Source organism: Gossypium raimondii, chromosome 12, assembly GCF_025698545.1.
Source record: "Gossypium raimondii isolate GPD5lz chromosome 12, ASM2569854v1, whole genome shotgun sequence".
Lineage (NCBI taxonomy): Eukaryota > Viridiplantae > Streptophyta > Magnoliopsida > Malvales > Malvaceae > Gossypium > Gossypium raimondii.
In genome coordinates, this window is record NC_068576.1 from 1,413,696 (window position 1) to 1,435,176 (window position 21,481).

At 35.7% G+C, this 21,481-nt stretch overlaps 3 protein-coding genes across 6 annotated transcripts; 1 reads left to right on the plus strand and 2 right to left on the minus strand.

Moving 5' to 3' along the window:
* The first annotated feature begins 4,131 nt into the window (after nucleotides 1–4,131).
* LOC105762689 (phototropin-2) lies at nucleotides 4,132–11,617 on the plus strand. Of its 4 annotated transcripts, none has more exons than XM_012580527.2 (24): nucleotides 4,133–4,449; nucleotides 4,894–5,596; nucleotides 5,844–6,026; nucleotides 6,123–6,214; nucleotides 6,296–6,569; nucleotides 6,744–6,960; nucleotides 7,078–7,148; nucleotides 7,271–7,377; nucleotides 7,463–7,512; nucleotides 7,619–7,723; nucleotides 7,818–7,877; nucleotides 7,981–8,070; nucleotides 8,169–8,245; nucleotides 8,343–8,427; nucleotides 8,640–8,720; nucleotides 8,960–9,063; nucleotides 9,166–9,215; nucleotides 9,315–9,421; nucleotides 9,526–9,648; nucleotides 10,019–10,070; nucleotides 10,180–10,292; nucleotides 10,600–10,740; nucleotides 10,849–10,967; nucleotides 11,328–11,617. In XM_012580527.2, the coding sequence occupies exons 2-23, from the start codon at nucleotides 4,908–4,910 to the stop codon at nucleotides 10,963–10,965; spliced, it is 2,988 nt and encodes a 995-aa protein (XP_012435981.1). In that variant the 5' UTR covers nucleotides 4,133–4,449; nucleotides 4,894–4,907; the 3' UTR covers nucleotides 10,966–10,967; nucleotides 11,328–11,617. The 4 variants fall into 4 exon arrangements, with proteins under 4 accessions (XP_052481357.1, XP_012435981.1, XP_052481356.1 ...); XM_052625396.1 differs by lacking the exon at nucleotides 4,133–4,449 and adding an exon at nucleotides 4,496–4,557; XM_052625395.1 differs by lacking the exon at nucleotides 4,133–4,449 and adding an exon at nucleotides 4,569–4,803.
* LOC105762690 (AP-1 complex subunit sigma-1) lies at nucleotides 11,323–14,556 on the minus strand. The gene is made up of 7 exons (XM_012580528.2): nucleotides 14,473–14,556; nucleotides 13,418–13,504; nucleotides 13,145–13,236; nucleotides 12,963–13,071; nucleotides 12,840–12,875; nucleotides 12,275–12,361; nucleotides 11,323–12,187 (listed from the first exon to the last, which is right to left on the minus strand). The coding sequence occupies exons 1-7, from the start codon at nucleotides 14,473–14,475 to the stop codon at nucleotides 12,116–12,118; spliced, it is 486 nt and encodes a 161-aa protein (XP_012435982.1). The 5' UTR covers nucleotides 14,476–14,556; the 3' UTR covers nucleotides 11,323–12,115.
* A 1,599-nt stretch (nucleotides 14,557–16,155) lies between these two features.
* On the minus strand, nucleotides 16,156–19,604 carry LOC105762692 (probable L-type lectin-domain containing receptor kinase S.5). Its single transcript, XM_012580529.2, has 2 exons — nucleotides 18,130–19,604; nucleotides 16,156–17,257 (listed from the first exon to the last, which is right to left on the minus strand). The coding sequence occupies exons 1-2, from the start codon at nucleotides 19,445–19,447 to the stop codon at nucleotides 16,443–16,445; spliced, it is 2,133 nt and encodes a 710-aa protein (XP_012435983.1). The 5' UTR covers nucleotides 19,448–19,604; the 3' UTR covers nucleotides 16,156–16,442.
* Nucleotides 19,605–21,481: the final 1,877 nt, after the last annotated feature.

Sequence of the window (21,481 nt, forward strand, 5' to 3'; positions counted from 1 at the left end):
CTTGGACAAGGTTTTTGAGGAGAAGCTGTTCTAACAGCTTGTCATATATTGAATAGAGTTCCTAATAAGGAAACTAAAATAACCCCCTATGAACAATGGAAGAAAAGGAACCCAAATCTTAATTATTTGAAGGTTTGGGGTTGTAGAGCTATTATAAAAGTTCCAACACCTAAACGTAAAAAGTTAGGTGAAAGAGGAATTGAATCATATTTATAGGTTATGCACATAATAGCAAGGCATATAGGTTCATGGTAATTGAACCAAATGATTCAATTTCAATTAATACTGTTATTGAATCAAGAGATGTTGTTTTTGATGAAAATAGATTTAATTCTATATCAAGACAATTACAACCACAACAATTGATTTATTCTTCAAATGAGAATGAGATTCCATTGAAACAAATTGATAATAATGATGAATCTTGTCAAGAATTAAGAAGAAGTAAGAGGATTAAAAAGGTCAAAGATTTTGGACCAGATTTTATTATGTTTCTTGTAGAAGGAAAAGGTGAAAGTATATGCAATAAGGTACCTTATTGTTATAATACTGAATCTGATTCTATTACATTTGAAGAGGCAGTGAAATCACAAGACTCTGCTTTTTGGAAAGAAGCAATAAATGATGAGATGGATTCAATAATGGAAAATCAAACTTGGATCTTAGTTGATCTTCCACCAGGTTCCAAACCAATAGGTTGTAAATGGATCTTCAAAAAGAAAATGAAGGTCGATGGAACCATTGATTAATTTAAAGCAAGGTTGGTAGCAAAAGGTTTTACACAGAGACAAGGTATTGATTACTTTGATACCTATGCTCCAGTAGCAAGAATTGCTACAATTAAACTCTTAATATCACTTACCTCTATATATAATTTGGTTGTTCACCAAATGGATGTTAAAACTGCATTTTTAAATGGTGAATTGGAAGAGGAAGTGTACATGGAGCAACCTGAAGGATTTATTGTTCCAGGACAAGAGCATAAGGCATGTAAGCTTGTTAAATCTTTATATGGGCTTAAACAAGCACCAAAAAATGGCACCAAAAGTTTGACAAGGTTGTTTTAGCTAATGGCTATAAAATAAATGAATCCAATAAGTGCATATATAGCAAATTTGAAAATGGAAAAGGTGTCATAATTTGCTTATATGTAGATGACATGCTCATTTTTGGCACGAATTTGGAACAAATAGAAAATACAAAGAAATTCTTGTCAAACAACTTTGTTATGAAGGATATGGGTGTAGCAGATGTTATTCTTGGAATTAAAATAACCCGAGATGAAAGCACTATAGCTTTATCACAATCACATTACATTAAAAATGTGCTTAAAAAGTTTGATCTTTTCAATTGTATACCAGCATCTACACCCATGGATCCTTTAGTATCTAATGCTGGTAGGAAAATTGATCAATTGAAATATGCAAGTCTAATTGGTTGTCTTATGTACATAATGACTTGTACAAGACCAGATATTGCATATGCTGTTGGAAAATTGAGTAGATACACAAGTAATCCAAGTAGTTTGCATTGGCAAGCTTTGAATAGAGTACTTAAAGAAAACTATTAACTATGGATTGTCTTATAATGGATATCCTCCAGTTTTAGAAGGGTATTCGGATGCTAGTTGGATTACAAGTTTGGAAGATCATGCATCTACTAGTGGGTGGATCTTCATTCTTGGTGGAGGAGTCATTTCTTGGGGTTCCAAGAAACAAACATGTATTATTGATTCCACCATGGCGTGAAATTTATTGCATTAGCCATGCATCTAAAGAAGCGAATGGTTAAGAAATTTGCTTTATGATGTATTTTTATGGCCTAAGCCAATTTCACCTATTTCTATCCGTTGTGATAGTGAGGCTACTCTAGCAAAGGCATATAGCCAAGTATATAATGGAAAGTCTAGACACATTGGATTAAGACATAGTTATGTCTGACAATTAATCTCTGATGGAGTGATCACTATTAATTATGTGAGGTCAAGTGAAAATTTGACAGATCCTTTGACAAAAAGTCTTGCTAGAAATGCAGTAAAAAGGACCTCAAAAGGGATGGGACTCAAGCCTATTAATTAAAGTCACCCATGATGGAAACTCGACTCAACGCTTGGTATAACGTCAAGTCTTGAGTTCAATGAGACAAAGTACATCATTAGTATGTGACTGTTAGCACTATAAATAAATCCATCCTAAGATTAAAGTGCTAGGTTCCCGTAATGATAAGGGAATGATGAGTAATGTACTCTTAATGGACCCATAACATAAATATGTTAGAGTGTTATAATTATGGGAACACTTTTGATGGGATCTACCTGTGTGAGTAGAAGTGTGGCCGCTTCTAGGAGCTTAAGGGCTTGGCTCTGACAGCACTCATGAAAAGAGGACATAGACACATGGCTATAATAGTGTCCCTAGATACTATGCATTGACTGATGTTGAAATCATTGTGTGAGATGTGTTCAGTTAATCAAATGGAATAGTTGGTTCAAAGCTTAGTCTACCATGCAATTTCGATTAACTTTAACATGTTTTCACTAAGTGAAGGTTCAATCGTAAGACACCTTCATTTATGCAAATTGATTTCCAAGAATATCAAAATCTAAATATTTTGAAAATGGGGGAGATTGTTGAATATTTTCAAATATTTATAGTATCTCAATAACTATAAATGAATGGGTGTAATTAATCAAAAGATAAAACTTTTGGTCATTGGTCAAAAGTTATATCATTTGATTTAAAAAAATTATAACTATTCAAAAATATTATTTGAATAGTTACAAAATTAAATGAATAATAATAATTATTTATTTATTCATAAAGACACCTATTGAAAGATGTCTCTATGAAGAGACATGAAAATTCCTATAAATAGGATTGAGATTTCATTTGGAAATATATCAACAAATTCTAATACTCTTTCTTTAATTCCTTCATTTTCTAATATTATTAGATTATTCTATAAAGTATTACTGCAGAAATCTTTTGTAGAAATTGAGTTTTTTGTTTTACATTGCTTAGTGCATAGTGGACTATTCTCGTCAGTGCAAAACGCAAATAGTCATTGGCTTCATTGTATCCTCGAGGTTAATTTGCTTGGAACTCATTTGCACACCGAAGGTAGGTGGGGGCGAATATAACCTTAAAGATAGTGGCTTGATACACGCCTTGGAGCCTGTCCTGTTTCTTCTTTTTCTGTTCGAGTTTCGATCATATGTTTAAGATTTACCTTACCGGAGTTTTGAACTAACAATTTTTACAAAAAAAATGTATTTTTTTTTTGTTATCGATCACATATATATCTTGAAAGAAATACCCAATGCATTTATTAAATGAAAGGACTAAATACATAAACTTAGCCTTGTGCACAGTACAGCTATCACTCCACCAGTGCTTGGCTTGAGACGTCTTTAAAAAAAGCTAATACCATTACGGAAGGGAAGCACTGGGTGCCCCCAGAAGAAAGGTAGGTTAAAGTAAACTTTGACGCTTTCTATTTAATTAAGTTAGAAAAAGCAGTAACAGGGAGGACTCAAAAATGTCAAAAAAGGAAGTGTAAATACCAATTTTATTTAGCTGGTGAAGGAATCGTGTGGTTGAAAATAAGAAAATGTTTAATAGAGAAATGAAAAATGGGTGTAGGGTATGGTGACGGTTTATGTCGCCAATGGACCCTAAGGCTAATTCATTTGTTGATGATGGAGCATTGAACGTGGATGCTAACAAAACCGTACCATTGTTCCACCACCATCACCTTGTGGTCCTTCACATTGATGTCTTCATTTTGGCTGTCAACTATTTAACCTTTTATTTTTTGCCCGAACAACACAACAATTGTTTTAAAAAAAGTGAGAGAAATATATCTTCTAAAAATTGCAAACATTTGGGGGTATTTATAGCCTCACAAACATGATAAGTGTCTTTTCTTTCCATTATTGAACTCCATGGTAATATATATATATACACAAGGCCGTAATTGAAAAACTGAACGTTCGGATTTACTGGATGCTAGTTTTGGGAAAGTACATGTAAAATTCTGGATAAAATGACTGCAAATTGATGACACTGATCCCATCACTACAAAATTCCACATAAATGGGACCAATGGGCGCAGTTGGAACTCGGAAGTCTTTATTTATGGAACGTTATCCTGATGTTTAACCTTTTTTTCCCTTCTCATTTCTTTGACACCCAATCCAGCACAATCCAGGACCAGAAACTTAAAAAGATATGTTTCTTCATGTTAGATTGCATGTGTAAGGGGGAAAAAAGGTCTTATAACTTTTGACTTCTTAAAAGGAACCCGGAAGCTTCTAGCGGTTCAATTTTTCCCCCATGGAACAACAGTGCCATTGACACCATTATTGTCAAATTCCTGCAAGTTTTTAACTTATTTTTTATCAAAAAGTAGTGTTGGAGATTGCTTGCTGTCTAAGTTTCTGCTCCTAAGGTTGTTACCAATTACCACTCCTTGTTTTCATTTCTTGATTATCCTCATCCGTATGTATCTTTTATCCCTTTAAACTTGGGAGTGCAACTTTTCTGCCTACTTTAAGGGGTTTCAAACTGCAAACTCTTTTCAACTTTTCAACTACATGCTCCCTTTTCAATTAATTATTAGCTCAGAAATGTGTTGTCTTTTTTTTCCCTAGAATTTTGCTCATGGTTCTGGGGCTTGATTTCGTTTTTAGTAGATTGTTAAAAGTAGATAGCTCTATATAGTGCAAAAATGAGGATAAACTGCAATAAATTTGGAACTTTCCTGCATATCTAGTTAGAGACTTTGAAAGGGTTTCCTTATACTGTAATTTTCCCAATTCATAAGCCGAAAAAGAACCCTGAATTTTACTTCTGAGGATCATTTGTATTGATTCTGAGTTGGTATTATATGCAGCTGAAGAGAAACCGATGGCCGGGGGACTGCAGGGGTCGTCTGCCAATCAATCAAACCGTAGAGAGCAAGAGAGATCTACTGGAGTTTTTGAATCAGCAGGTACTCAAAATGTTGGACAATCTAGTGATACAGTTGAGGGTTCTAGCACACAAGCCCAAGTGAAAGAGGAAGGATCATCAATGGATGCAGTTTCTAAAGCAAGGAAAGAACCTGTGAACAAGTGGATGGCTTTTGGAGGAGAGGCTGACAACAAATCGAGCAACATAAGCTTTGATGACTCCATCAAAAACTTGAATGGGGGAGGGAAAGATTCAAATGGAAAGTCCTCGCATAGAATTTTAACTGAAGCAAACATAGCTGAAAGAACTGCAGAATGGGGTATTGCATTGCAGACAGATGCTGTAGAAGGTAGCTTCAAAGTGGCCAGCAAAATAATGAAGCCGAGTGGAGATGGTGATCGATCCAAATTCTCGTTCGATAAATTTTCAGTGGAATCAGCAAGGACATCAAATGAATCAAGTTATGGACTGGATCAAGGAGCCCTTCCTAGAGTGTCACAGGAGCTGAAGGATGCTTTAGCTACCCTGCAGCAAACTTTTGTTGTATCTGATGCCACAAAACCCGACTGCCCTATAATGTATGCAAGCAGTGGATTTTTCACCACAACCGGCTATTCAGCAAAGGAGGTCATAGGAAGAAACTGGTAAGTTCTTGCTTCTAAAAATGTACAGATATTGGAGCCGTCCTGAGTCTTCTGACTGCCTATGGGACAACCTGCAATCATTCTGCAGCGCAAAATCAGTGCAATTTTCTATGCTAGTCAATGGCACATGATTGATTGTAGATCATCTCTTTTTATACTTGCTTTAAAATACTAATCATTTCAAGTACTGTACAACCTTAAACTGATATGCAATGCAATCATTATAATCGCCATATTTGTTGTTTAGCCGTTTTCTACAAGGGCCAGAAACAGACCAAAATGAGGTAGCCAGGATTAGATATGCGGTTCGGAATGGAAAAAGTTATTGCGGCAGGCTCTTGAATTACAAGAAAGATGGAACTCCATTCTGGAATCTTCTAACAGTCACTCCCATAAAAGATGATAATGGGAAAACCATCAAATTCATTGGGTTAGTTTTCCTTACTTTTCTGCATAATTTATCATCATACGGTTATCTTTTTCCTTCCCAAATGCATGCATAGCTATTGAATGCTGTTTTATGCAGAATGCAGGTGGAGGTCAGCAAATACACAGAAGGAATCGTTGAAAAGGCAGTGAGGCCTAATGGACTGCCCCAGTCATTGATTCGTTATGATGGTAAATTATACTTTAGTTGGGGGGGGGGGGTTACAGTGTGATTTCAGTTTTTAACATGTAATACCTCACATTCTGGAACAGCTCGCCAGAAGGATAAGGCTTTAGATTCCATGACAGAGGTTGTCCAAACTGTGAAACACCCTCACTCTCACAATCAGACGATAAGTAATGATGCCACTAACAAGGTTGAAGAGCAGGAAAAATTCAACCTTGGTTATGTCCTGCCTCAATCTGCTGAAATTGAGAACACTAGTACCCCTGGGAGAAATACTCCACAGTCCGACTTCAGTACTGCTACTGCTATGCAGGAATTTGACAAGAAAAGTCGAAAATCAGCACGCGTTTCCTTAATGGGGTGAGTCTTTCTGGTTTAAGTTCCTACAAATATTCATTATTATGCCTACTCATATTCTGTTTATCTTGAAGCATGCTATGATATGCTTTGAGCTTTGCTACTCAAACACATTTAACAATTAGCTCCATGGTGAATCATAAATCAGTATATCTGATGCATGATATCTTCCTGTAGGCTTAAAGGCAGGACTTCCAGCTCTGCAGCCAAGCAAGAAAAACAACCAATTGTTGAACCAGAGGAGCTAATGACCAAAGACATTGAACGCACCAACAGTTGGGAACGTGCTGAAAGAGAAAGGGACATACGCCAAGGGATCGATCTAGCAACCACCCTGGAACGTATTGAAAAGAACTTTGTTATCACAGATCCTAGACTCCCTGATAATCCCATTGTAAGGAAGACTTTTTCAGTACCATTTTTCTCATCCGAAAACTCAGTTTCAATTCACATATCAAAGCTCTTAGTCTATATATATATAGTATCTGAAAACCCACTACAATGTTTGCAGATATTTGCATCCGATAGCTTTCTTGAATTGACTGAATATACACGAGAGGAAATCTTGGGAAGGAACTGCAGGTATATAATTTATACTACGTTAATTTCATCATCTACCTACTTCAATCAACTTTCAGATATATGTTGGTTTCCATTGTCAGAGGAACATATTAAAACAACTACATGACTTTTTCTTTTTACAGGTTTCTTCAAGGACCTGAAACTGATCAAGCGACTGTCTCAAGGATAAGAGATGCTATTAGAGAACTAAAGGAAATCACCGTTCAGTTGATCAACTACACAAAGAGCGGTTCGTACAAATATATACATATATGCATACTATTAAGAAACATCATTTGACTGAATTGTTACAGTTTGTATGATATGACTTGCAGGCAAGAAATTCTGGAACTTATTTCATTTGCAACCTATGCGTGATCATAAGGTGGTTAAAAGTTACATCTGATACGTATGCAGATTTTGAGATGGTGTTATTATTTTAGTGTTATTCTTCTAATGTATTATTGTGTGAAACTCTTGGTGGCTTACAGGGAGAGCTTCAATATTTCATAGGCGTCCAACTTGATGGAAGTGGTCATGTTGAACCCCTACAAAACCGCCTCTCTGAGCAGACGGAGCTACAAAGTGCTAAGTTGGTATGTAATCATTGAACATAATCATGTCAAACACATACCCGGGAGTTAGGTAAGGTAGGTAATAACTTGTAGTGATTTGATGTTCTGATATCAGGTGAAAGCCACAGCAGAAAATGTAGATGAAGCAGTTAGAGAACTTCCTGATGCCAATTTGGTAAGGTATTTATTTCTTTCTCTTAGGAATATTAATAGCATTCATTTCCTTAGTCGTCCATGTAAAAATTATATTATATATATATATATATATATATATTCAGAGACCAGAAGATTTGTGGGCTCTCCATTCTCAGCCAGTCTTTCCAAGGCCTCATAAAAGACATAGTTCTTCTTGGCTAGCAATTCAGAAGGTACCCTTTTTCCAAATTGAAAATTTTCTTAACTCATTATTTCTTCTTGGATGAAGTCTCTGATAAATGATTTGGGGGTTTTGGTTTTGTTTTAACAGATCACTTCTCGTGGTGAAAAAATTGGGTTGCATCATTTTAAACCCATAAAACCCTTGGGCTGTGGTGACACTGGAAGGTAGTGTTAGAAGTGCAGATTGTTTTTTAACCCTCAAATCATTATTTATGGGGTGAATTCTTAGTTGATTTCCATGTCCAAAACTACTGGGTTGCAGTGTTCATCTGGTGGAACTGAAAGGTACTGGGGAATTATTTGCTATGAAGGCAATGGAGAAGTCAATGATGTTGAATCGAAACAAGGTCTGCTTATTGTATGTGGATTCAGATATAGACATATTTAAAATCTATAAAAATTTGCTATAATAACTCATGTTGTCTTGTGTTTACATTGTGGATTATGTATATGAATGTTGATGGAAGCTTTTGGCATTGATAATGCACATTGTTTGTTTGTGTATAAAACAGACAACATTTGAGTGTTCAAGAACTGACTCACTGAGTAAATTGTGCAGGTTCATCGAGCATGCGTTGAAAGGGAAATCAGCTCACTCCTGGATCATCCATTTCTTCCCTCGTTATACAGTTCTTTTCAGGTTTTTTTTTCTCAAATTCTTAGTTTCCCCTATACAAGTTGCTATATAATACACTTTTCTCTTTATTTTTTCGCCATCAGAAAATCTTAAGAAAAACTTTCAAACCCAATTTTGTCTGCAAGTTTCAAACAACAATTTTTTTTAACAAAAACTTCAAACCAATCTCATTTGAATCTAGTTAAAATACATGATTGTCTGGTATCGAAGTTCTGTGCTAATGATTTCTTATATCTCCACAGACTCCCACCCACGTTTGTTTGATAACAGACTTTTGTCCTGGTGGTGAGTTATTTAACTTGCTTGATAAGCAGCCTATGAAACTTTTCAAGGAAGAATCTGCAAGGTATCACTCGGCTACTATGACTGAATCCTAGTATTTTACAAGTGAATATGACTGAATCATGTTTAAATCACTTGGATATCTGACATTTCATGTATGTTTCAGGTTTTATGCAGCAGAGGTTGTCATTGGTTTGGAATATCTTCATTGTCTAGGTATGTTTGATTAAACTCCTAATTCAAATAACGGATATCCAAAGGGTTCATATATACAACTGCTGACTATGCTTTTCATTATTCAATGGTGTATGGTAGGAATAATATACAGAGACCTGAAGCCAGAAAACATTCTACTCCAGAAAGATGGACATGTTGTCTTAACGGACTTTGATTTATCATTTATGACTCCCTGTAAACCCCAAGTACGTAGTTTTGATTTTAGAGAATTTAGAGACATATGGATGATCTTGACAAAAATATGATACAGTTTTGCATGAGATTAAAGTTTGAAAAATGAAATGTACAGGTTTTAAAACATCCCTTGCCTAACAAGAGAAGGAGATCCAGGAATCAACCTCCTCCTACATTTGTTGCTGAACCATCTACACAGTCAAATTCATTTGTTGGAACTGAAGAATACATTGCTCCTGTATACATTACACCCACTCTTCTCATGCTTAATGTTGGCAATCAATAATATTTTTAAACCTTCAAGAGTTTGTCCAACATGCATGTCATCTGAAAAAAACAATGCTCAGTTGGGTCAACTCAAATAATTATTAGATGCTTCCTATGTTATTTAGGCTCGGATGTGAGTGTTGGATATGAATATGTATTCAATACGAATATAATCGATTCTTTTTCAAGATTTTCATATATTTAGAGTGTTATGGTTCAGAAATGAATCGGATATCAGTACTTTAAGTAAAAAAAAAGGGAGTGGGAGTGAGATAGGATGCTAGAAAATAATGTCTACTCTTAGTATATATTAAACATGGTTGTAATTTACTTGGTTTCAGGAAATTATTACAGGTGCAGGACACAGTAGTGCAATTGATTGGTGGGCACTCGGTAAGTAGATTCTTCATTCTCTCTTTTTCCCCAATTGCATTTTAATTATTCTAAAGATGTTAATATTGTGTTAAACATAACATTCATGGAACTATGTTTGGAGTTTCAGGTATTTTGCTGTATGAGATGCTGTATGGGCGTACGCCTTTCAGGGGCAAAAACAGGCAGAAGACATTCTCCAACATCTTGCACAAGGATCTCTCCTTCCCCAGTAGCATTCCGGTAATAATTTCTACCAAGTTCTAGCTCACTATAGGAAACACATGACATAACTTACAACCTCAGTTTAGTTCTTTAAGAGGTAACATTCATTAGATTTGATGTTCGAACGAGATTGCTCAGCATGAATGCTAGCTACCCCAACTAGATCTTTATTTGGTTGATGGTTAATTCTTTTTCAAGATTTTCATATATTTAGAAAGTATCTGTTCGGGTAACTAGCATAAGGTGGAAGTAGAAAAAAAAAAGGGTGGCTAGTATCATGGACTCATTTCGTTGTCTGAAAACACAGCTACGTTGGTGAATGCAGGTTAGTCTTGCAGGTAGGCAGATGATTAATGCGTTGTTGAACCGAGACCCGGCCAGCCGACTGGGGTCGACTACTGGTGCCAATGAAATCAAAGAACACCCTTTCTTCCGTGGCATCCATTGGCCTCTTATACGCTGCATGGTAATACATACAATTTCCTTTCTTACATTGGAGGATTGGAAACTTGTCTATTATACTAATGATGGGCCAAAGCTTTTTGTCATAACGATCGACATTTTCGCTTCTCAGAGCCCACCGCCATTAGAAGTGCCTCTTGAATTTACCGGGAAAGACAGTGACGCAAAAGAAGTAAATTGGGAAGATGATGGAGTGCTCCTTAGTTCTATTGACATGGATATTTTTTAAAGGTTCGTATAAAAAGAATTTTAGGATTAAATTTTGTGTCACCGATATTGTTAGGTAGATATTTTCATTGGTCTTATTTGTTTCCAATAATGGGTTTCGAAAAATAAACATTTTTTTAAAAGAAAAAAAGGGTTAAATGTTCATATTTTATGTTGCTTGAATAATTCTACCTTTAAGTTTTGCTGATTATTTGATAGTCTCAGAAAAGAATTTACAATAGAAATCGATCTTCCTATTTTTCATGAAACATGTGTAAAAAAGTAGTTGAAGTTATTATTATTTTTAATATAAAACGAAAAACAGATACGGATGTAGATGTAGATGTAGATTGACCTCATTTGCTTGCAATATTTTGGAAACAGGAAAGAGGATAGATTATAGTGTACTGATTAATGTTGATCGACTAAGCGGGTACAGACATCGACCAAAAAGAGGGATTCAAGATGAAGCGCATTGGAGCCCCATGGCCCATAGCCCTTGTGCAACATTTTTATAGTGAAGCTGTGCTATAAATAAAAAGTTTTATGAGATTTTGATTAATGAAAAAAATAGTAATCCTTGTCGATATTATATGAATTCCAATCAATTTATTGTATCAAATATCCTTATTAATTTAGAGAATAAAACAATGTTAAGCTTTTCTTAATCCAAACTAGGCCCCACTCTGCTGTTTAGGACTAACAATATCAGCACTCTTCAATCCCATCCATATTTGTAACATAATCTTAATCTCCTAAGTTTTTAAACTTAAATGACATGAAAAAATGAGAAATATGTTTACTTTAAAAAATATACAAGTCTGTTGAAAATTCTGGTTAAACTCATGCAAAATCAATAAAACATTCCACAGTATTCATGTCATGTTTATATTATATTTTATTATAATCGTATTTATATATTCGTGTAAATAGTGTGTTGTATTCAAAATTGTCATTTTCAATGTCGTAGCCAACAAATTCATAATTGAAACCAAAATGTATGACCATATACATAATATAGTATCTGTATATGAAACGCCGTCAGTCAATTTACAGTATACTTTCCTAACACAAAAATTCATTTCTCAAAGAAGTATTTCGTAGATACTCCAAAATTCAGAGCAAAATTTAAAAATCAATAAAAACAAAAAGGCAGGGGGAGTCGTCAAAACTTACTTCGCGACCTGTGCAATTATATTGGTAATGGAACTGGTCTGCTCTTTTGCAGTCTCCACCAGTGAATCCTATAACTCAACAAACCCAAATTCCCTCAGCAAAATTCCAAATTATATCAAAGCCAAGACAGTTTGACAGTAAAAATTAAATTTTACCTGTGCAGCTACTAAACGTGCAACAGTTCTCTTGCTCGGCTCTTGAAGTTCACCGGCAATCAAGAGTTCATCCAATATAAAGTAGGCCTTCAATGTCAAACAGGACCACAAGTTAAAGCATTTATAAATTATCTATAAGAAAAAGGGTTAAAAAGAAATCACCAATACCCTTGAATCTATGTCAAAATTACACATGTACCTCCTATTTTCATCAACCGTATTTTCCTGATGGATGCAATTATTCGGACACCAATACTTTTGTTGACATCATGATCAAAATTCACCAGTTGATATAGCACAGAACTTAAATTCACGAGTTGATATAACACGGAACTTATTTGGAAGACCCAAAAAACCCACACATAATTATCAGTCCACCGCAACATGAAGGACAGATTCCAAAACATAAAAGTAATATATTTTTACACAAGAAAATTTTATAAAAGAACACATACACACGCATATTAAACTTTACTCCACGAGAGCTCTTTTTACATCTTTTGCCTTGGACCATATTATCTACCACCTAGAGTACACCATGTGCTCTTAACGACACTGTACATACCTTATGAAAGTTGTAGATCAAGTCCAATTCACAAACCTGGATATAAAATTAAACTGCAGTCAGTTGAAAATATGAAGGGGCCATTAATACTCCCATGAAAGGTCAGGTTTAATGTTCACTCACACTGCCAAAGTATCGATCAAGAACCTCCACATAGTGATGAATAATTTCTAGAATTTCTAATTCATTGTCATCCTCGTCAATGCACATGCAGAAGTAAAGACTAGCATATCTGCCAAATTTATCCCAGCTTAGTTGATAATCTTTGAAAAGGTAAAATTGCTAAAAACATATAGCAGCATTACCTTTTATAAACGACTCGGAGTCCTCTCCATTCCACAAAATTACAGAGTTTGGGCCCTCTTGTGAGAATCAGTCCACTAAGCTCACGGATAACCTTCTCAAAATGCATTGTCAAAAAGCATTAATACAATGAGACAAGAGCAGCTTCAAAAAAGCATCAACAAAGGTACTAAAAGGACAAAGAACTGAATACTTACAAAGACTTTTGTCCTTTATGTGCAAACTTTGCAATTTGCATAAATAACACTGAATTGAAACAAATGTATTAGCCATACCTTTGTTCTTTCCTTCTGAGAATAAGGAGAATACCATTTCGTCAATCTAACTTTCCCTTGTCGACTAATTAGAAGTACAAAGTGAATCTGCAACACAAAAAGGCTCATTGATTCCAGTCTTCCAGATAGAGGCAATACAGCAACTTAAAAGTGAAGCTTGATTTTAAGTTTCTAAAGTAAAATTCAACAATTGAAACGGATAATACTAGCTGTAATAATCCAAAGGTAAAATGAAGATCGCATTTTGCCAGCACCATGAGAGCTGAGTCACCCTATATATCGTGTAACTTGGCTGTATTAACATAAAAGATTTCTAGTTCCTTCCAGATCTTGATGAAGCCCTAATTTCAGCTCCAAATCTGAACTATGTGAACTTGTACTTCCTAGACAACATTACAATTAAAACATTTGGCTTATTCATCCTCTAGTCTGTGCTTCATTGACAATTATTTCGATAATTAACGTATACATCATGACAATATCAGTTATATATATCAACAGTAGTTTCATCCCACTACTAGTACAAAAGAAGAACAAATAGGCATAACAAGTTAATGCGCCATAAATAATCATCGTAACAATAGCAAACAGAAAACTTTCGAAGGAATCAATAGAACTAACAACAAAAGCACAAATTGAAATGTTTGAGTATGATCAAATATCATAAGAAATCAGAAACAATTTTGAAGAAAATAAGTAAGCTGGACCTAGCAATAAACCGGTAGTAGCATCAAAATGAAGCAATTACAATACGTAAACTACGGGTGAAAAAAAAAACAGCTGAACCAAGTGGCAGATCCAAAGAGATACGAAGAGGAGAGAAGCATAGAATGAATCAACTATGAAAAAGGAAAAGGAAATTGAAGGTCACAGAAACAAACACACAAACATAGTATATATAATAAAATTCATGATAAGCCAAATGAATGATGAATGTAAACAGCGCCAAGACGGAAAAGCAGATCCATAATTAGGATTAGAAAATGAGGGAGGAATTCGACTACAATTCAGCGAACAAATCATAAGAAGAGGATTGAAAAGGAGAGATTGGTTACCATGGTTGAGGATAGGCAGCTCTGGGGGTTCAAAACAAAAAGCTCAGAAAACGGTTTTCCCTTACAAGTAGTGCAGCTGAACTGATTTTATAGTTATTTGAAATTTTATTTTTTAGATTTATTAAACAATAATATTTAATCCTAAGGTCAGCATCGATTAGTTGAGCCAACCCATAATGAGAAGCAACTCATGGCCCAATATTTGCGTAGCCCATACTTTTCTGCTTTTCTTTCTCATTCATAATTTAATATAAAAAAATCAAATTTATTAAGCTAAACATTAACCACATCAGCGTAAATTACATTCGGATAATCAAACTCGAAATACAAAGAATTGATGTGGATTGAGCCTTAACTCGATTCATATGTGTATTATTGTTAAGATAGGAACTCGTTGGTTCGAGTGTGCTAATGAACGATGAAGCATCACATCTTTTTTAGACTTTTGGTAAAACTTAGAAATTTCTCTATAATTATTCCAAAGCATTTTCAATTCTAAATTCATTGTTGTAAACCCTGCAACAAGTTCAAACCCCACAAGTCATGGTAGAGTTGAAAATTTCTGCAACTGAAACTATGATTCAGACCTCCCCCTGCTTCGACTCTAAAGCCACCATTAACTCATTTGCAGTAAGTGCTTGTGAAGGACCTAAACTACGGCATTGCCATCTCCTTTTCTTTCCAACAAAGGCCTTACTCCTTTTTCTGAATCATTAGCTCATCTGCTGCTAGAGCTAATAGCTAAGCGCCTAACCCACCTCCACTATAGGAATCTTGTCACTTTACACACAACACCTTGCAATACCAAAAGTTGGTTTATCTGAAATTAGTAAATATTGCCAACACCTGTTACAAGACTACAGAAACACATCACTTCACCAAGCCTGACCTAAAAACTTATGTTTTGCTACTGTTTGTTGAAACCACACAAGCACCTTTCATCTAATTACATCAACAACACTCGCAATCTAGTACTACACGCTTATGCAGGAACAAGGTTAGGATCTCCATTTCTAATGGCTTAAACAGTAAAGAGAATTCGGAAGTGACTGGCCATAATTGGGCTTTCCTATCACAATATCAACATACGTGAAATGCAAAACCTGTATGTAGATTTTCAATTTTAGTGGTTGTGACAAATTGCATAATTCCTTCCATATTTGTCAACATTCCTAATTGCTAAAGCAAGCAAAAATAAAACAAATCATCATGTGTTCCATGCTTCCCTTTTGTTCCTTTTCTTGCAGTTTAAGCCTAACTCATTGGTTATTCTGCTAAAGAAATAGCTACTTTGGTGACTGGCTATCCCCCTATTCTTATCAAGAGCAACAAGAATTCTTTAGAACCTAGGATTAGGTTCTTGGTTGAGGTGATGGGGAGACCAATTGATGAAGTAGCTAATTACCCGGATTTTTTTCAGCACGGTTTAAAGAAGCGACCGGAGTTGCTGCACAGGCTTTTGAACGAGAAGGGTGTCAGCTGTAGCTCAAGTGAAATGGTGGGCTGCAATCAGAAGAAGTTTTTACGGAAGTTTGGTTTGTTTAAAGGGCTAGCCTGATGATATACTAGACCACATTCCAGTTCACTTGATCTATCATTTTATGTACTGTAGCTTGATTGTCACCTTGGTACATGAAATGCGTCTTTTGTATATTTTTCTAAGCATTTGTATGAGCATAACCGTTTAATTAACAAATGTAAGCTCAGATTAAAATCATAGCATTATCGTCTTGTTAATAAACAAATGATTAATTAATATTCAACATCAACCTATTACAAAGATGTTGTAATGTGGGATCTTGTTGCTGGTACCTCTCTTAGGTACTACTCTGTTTTCGTATCGTATCGAGGACCCTAGAGAATCTAAGCTCTGACTGGGAATGCCTTAAATTTTCCAGGGCTCATTAAAGTCAATACTTTTAGCTGATCCTTGTGGGCTAGACATTCATATAAAGCTGAAGGAGTTTAAACTATGCACGCATCGAGTTCTTCTGCGATGTTGACATTCCAGCACTATCTTGTGAAGACAATGCCAAGCTGGAAAGCGAATTGTCAATGGAGCTAATAGGTGATGGAACACCAGAGGGCCATTGAAAGACTGGTTTGAATGGAGGTACATGAGGGACTGGCAAGGTTCCATTCATAATTTGGAAGATGTCTTGAGTTTGAGGCCTTTCGCTAGCAGTAGGATGTGAACATGCCAACCCCAACAGCAACAACCTCTTTGCTTCATTAACTTCGAATTCATTGTTGAGGCGCTCGTCGACAGCTTCTATGATTGTCCTTTCGCGATGCAACATCCAAACCCAATCAACTAAAGTGTAAAGATCTTGCTGGTGTGGGATTTTGATTCCAGGACTTCTGCCACAAACAACTTCGAGCACAACTGCCCCGAACCCGAAAACGTCGGATTCAACAGTGGCTTTCCCTGTATGAAAGCACTCTGGAGCAACATATCCTATCGTACCAGGGACACCAGCTAATCCAAGCTCAGAATAGGAATGCCTTTCGTTTTCAAGGGCACGGGCGAGACCAAAATCACCGAGCCGAGCATTGTAGTCGACATCAAGCAAGACGTTGCTAGGCTTGAGGTCTCGATGCACCACCTTTTGATCATACTCATTGTGCAAGTAATGCAAAGCTGATGCAATTCCGGTTAGAATCTTGTAACGATGACTCCAATTCAGGGTTCCATGGCTGGAATCCCCATAGAGGTGATCATCCAAGCTGCCATTTGGCATGAAATCGTACACTAGTAGAAGCTTCCCTTTTTCGTAGCACCAACCTGAAAATGCAATACGAACATCAATCAAAATTAAGAAATACCCCAAAAGAAAAAGTAAAAGAAAATCCGATAGACATGCGTCTGTTATAAAATTTGATATTTGATGTTAATGGAATAGATGATTCCAACCCATTCAAAACCAAATTTTAATAAAATAATATCACCTGATTTTTTTTAATATTATAAACTGTATACTTTTAATATTTATCTTTTTAATATTTTTAAAATTTTCATCTTTTTTTTTTTTTTTTTGGTTGGATAGGAGTAGGAAGAGGGGTGAGGCTACGACTTAGATAAAGATTGTTTTGTCATTTTTGTACATGGATAGAGATTGGGATAAACATGTTTGTATATAGCAACTTGCATCTCATCACTACTTGGAATAATGAATGAATTTTCCTTAAAAATGAATTAAAAAATCAACGGAATGAACGTTGATCTGACCAGGTAAAGTGGTGGACCATTCCTTATCTCACAAAAAAGGAAGAAAAAATAAAGAATAAAAAAGACTATTCCTAGTCCATTGAACTTGTACCCCACATTTCACATTGAACCCTTCGGAAATTTTTTAAAATTATATTCCGTACTGCTATATGTAAAATTTGACTTACGTGATAAACGAGGATGATTTTCTTTTTTTAATAAATATAATCAAGGTTTTATTTTATTAGAATAGTTAATCGGTCAACATAGTTTGGTGTAAGGAAAAAATATTAATTATTAATAATTGATTTAAAAGAAGACTGACAATCATGTAATCGGATTTCAAAAATTATGGAAGAATCATTTAATGTCGAACTTTATCTGTGATATTGAAGTTTATGAAAGGTTAATAATTAATGTATAAATGAAAGAATAAAGAAGGAAATTACCGACTAAGCGGACGAGATTTTTATGGCGGAGACGATGAATGATGGCGAGCTCAGCCAAGAAATCATCCTTGCCTTTGATACTGTCCCGTAAGAACTTTTTGACAGCCACTACTTGGATGTCCTGATTGTGATTGTTACTTCTACCACTCACATTGTTATTCATGTTCTTGTTGTCATGGAGATGGAGGACGCCTTTGTAGACTATTCCAAACCCACCTTCCCCAAGCTTCATGCTCTCATCAAACTTATTGGTCGCCTTCTTCAGCTCCTTGTACTTGAACTCCCTCGGCATCCCAGGCAACCATTTCAACTTCCCGAACCGATCATCCCCGCCTTCAATCGATCCTTTTCTTCTTCTCCTCCTGTGCTTAATAATACATACGATGCCTATGGCCAGTACCGAGATCGTGATTGTCACCAAAGGGACGCCTATGGCGAGACCAATGTTCATCCAATTCCCTCCTTCATCCTTGGGCAGGATATCTATGTCCAAGCTCCATTTCAACACGCAATTCAGCTGGATCTGTGGATAACCTGTTGAACCAGAGAAACCGAAGTAGGAATCTTGTTTCACGTATTCTTTCAGGTCGATGATGTCACTGAGAATGGGATCGGAGGGTTTATCTTCCCCTTGTTTCACCATGAAAACCTCCATCATCTTCGAGGTACCATTGTAGTCAACCCAGACTGAGTAATAGGTGCCTTCATTCGGTGATAATGTAATATTATATTCATCGAGAGAAGCGACTTTCTTGGACTCCACGGAGTTGATGTCGAGCCCGATATGGTTGCCATCTGTTTCGAAATCTGGCTGTCTTAGGGTATCAAACTCGATGGCCACGATGTGGTTGTCTCGACTACCATCGGTGGAGGCATTTGTGAGACCAAGCCATTGACCAAAACTGTTGCGCGGCATGGCTGAAATATTGGGAGCAATGAGAAAAGCAAGGCCATGACCGGGGGTCCAGATTTTCTCCCTGAAGATATTGATGAGAAAGGCAGTGGAGAAAGAACCCAAAGTGTCGTCGTTGGACCAAAGCCTGAAGGGTTTATTGTACATAATACGACCAGACTTGTTGTAGTGGATTTCGAGCATGTCGTCGTTGGTGGTATCGGGGGTTAGCTGAAGAGCTCCGCCATGGATGCTGGATGAATCCGTTCCCAAGGGGGTGAGGGATGATCGGTGGCTGTCGTGGAAGCTATCAAAATCGAACACTCTTTCCTTGATGAATGAGGCTGTTGCTGTTGCAGGGGCTATATGTAGAAGGGTTAACAAGATTACGATGATTGGGATGGAATTATGATATAACAACCTCATCTTCTTCTAAGCTTTAGCTAGCTATTTCATACGAGTGAGAAGGGTTTTCGTAGGCGGGAAGGAAAGTAGACAACAGATCTAGTTGATATCTATATATCTTACGTATATATATAAACAAGTAAACTTTCCCTTGGTTGATCCCGTCCTCTACACTTAACCCAATTTCCATTTTTTGAAGGCCTTTTCTTTTTGCAAATCTAAATCATATCCCATTATTTATTTTTAATACAAATATTAGGGTAATTTATCAATAAAAACCCTTGTTTTTTAAAAATTACCAAAATAGGCCCATTTTTTAATTATTTACCGGAATGGTCCTTTTTCCGGGAAATCGCGTCCACATCAGCGTGATGTCAGGGTACGCGTCAGGAAATCGCGTCCATGTCAGCGCGAGATGCTGACGTGGAAGGAAATCGCGCTCTCAAGGACGCGATTTCGGCCCGCACGTGAACAGTACCCAACGGTCAAAAAAATAAAATACTGGGTCCATTTCGATAAATTTTAAAAATATAGGGTTTTTTTGGTATTTTGAAAAAATAAAGTTTGAATCTTTTTGTACTTGTATTTATTTTTTTAATCAATTAACTCTTCAATATTACATCAATAGCAACAAGTACAAAAAAAATTCAAATTGTTACCAACAAGATTTGAACCAAGGTACTAAGGGAAAAGAGCAAGTAACTTAACCAACTAAGCTAAACTAATTAATTAATATATTATAGAAATACTATTATTATCTTAATTATATTACTTACGTTCTAACGATTTATCGGACCTATTCCATACACGTGTCAAATCAGAAAAAATAATACAACAATTCTGTAAAAAAAATCCGGTGTTTACTTCAAATAAATAAGGAAAATAGTGATTTGAATGTTTCAAAATTTAATTTTAAATCGAAAAAATCAAAATTTTGGGGCAAAAAAGGATCTTTTTCGATGAAAACTGCGGCAAACCGCCTTCAGCCGTTTGTCAGCTCGTAGATCTCGAAAAGTTATTCGAAATAAAAAAATTCGTCTCAATCGGACAACCGAGCCAAAAGTTGTGGCCTTTCAAAGTTTTCCAAGCTAAAAAACATAAACTGTTCATCCACGTCAACAAATCGCGTCCTCATAGGCGCGATTTGTGTCCACGTAAGCAAAGCGCGCTGACGTGGACACGATGTTCTGACACGTCCCCTGACATCGCGCTGACGTGGACGCGATTTCGAGGAAAATGGCCCATTCCGGTAAATAATCAAATACCGGGCCCATTTCGGTAAATTTTAAAAAAAAATAGGACTTTTTTGATAATTTACCCCAAATATTATTCTTTTATCATTATTTAACTCCAGTTGTCTAAATATTTTTAAAAAAAATATGTAACCAATAACACTAACATTTTAATTTATTCAAAATTTTAAAATTTATCATCCAAAAACATTGATATTGATATGTTAAAGTAATTAGTAAAATTAAAAGTTTAGAAATTAATCATTTCTTCTTATAAATATATATATTTTATGTATCATAATTTCATGCAGAGGCGAATTTAAGGGCAGGGGCCCGATTCCTCTCCTTAAAATTATAAAAAAATAATTTAATTCTTTAAAAATTATAAAGATATAGACTATAAAAAGTTAAAATTTTGTCACGCCCTAAATATTGACTTCGACCTGATTTTATGATCCATAAACACCCATTTTTATCACCTCTAATTTTCTTCCTAAAAAGAATTTAAATACTACGTTTCTACAACGGCAACGGCTTGAAGAATTAAAATGCTGCAATATTGGAATTTGTAAGTCAACTGTGAATAATAAAAAATAAATAAATGTGAAGTCATTGGTTAAATGAAGTTATTTTATTCCAAGTTACTTCCTAGATTAACGGTTTTCAAAAAAAATAAAGAAGCTTCTAAGCGTGCGAGCGGAGTAGGTAGGTAGGGAAATACGGCATCCCCTCACAGCCAATCTTCTACCGTAGGAGACTCCAATTCCCATGCTTCGTAGAAGATGCTAAAATGGAGGAATTTTATCCTCAATTGCATATTAAA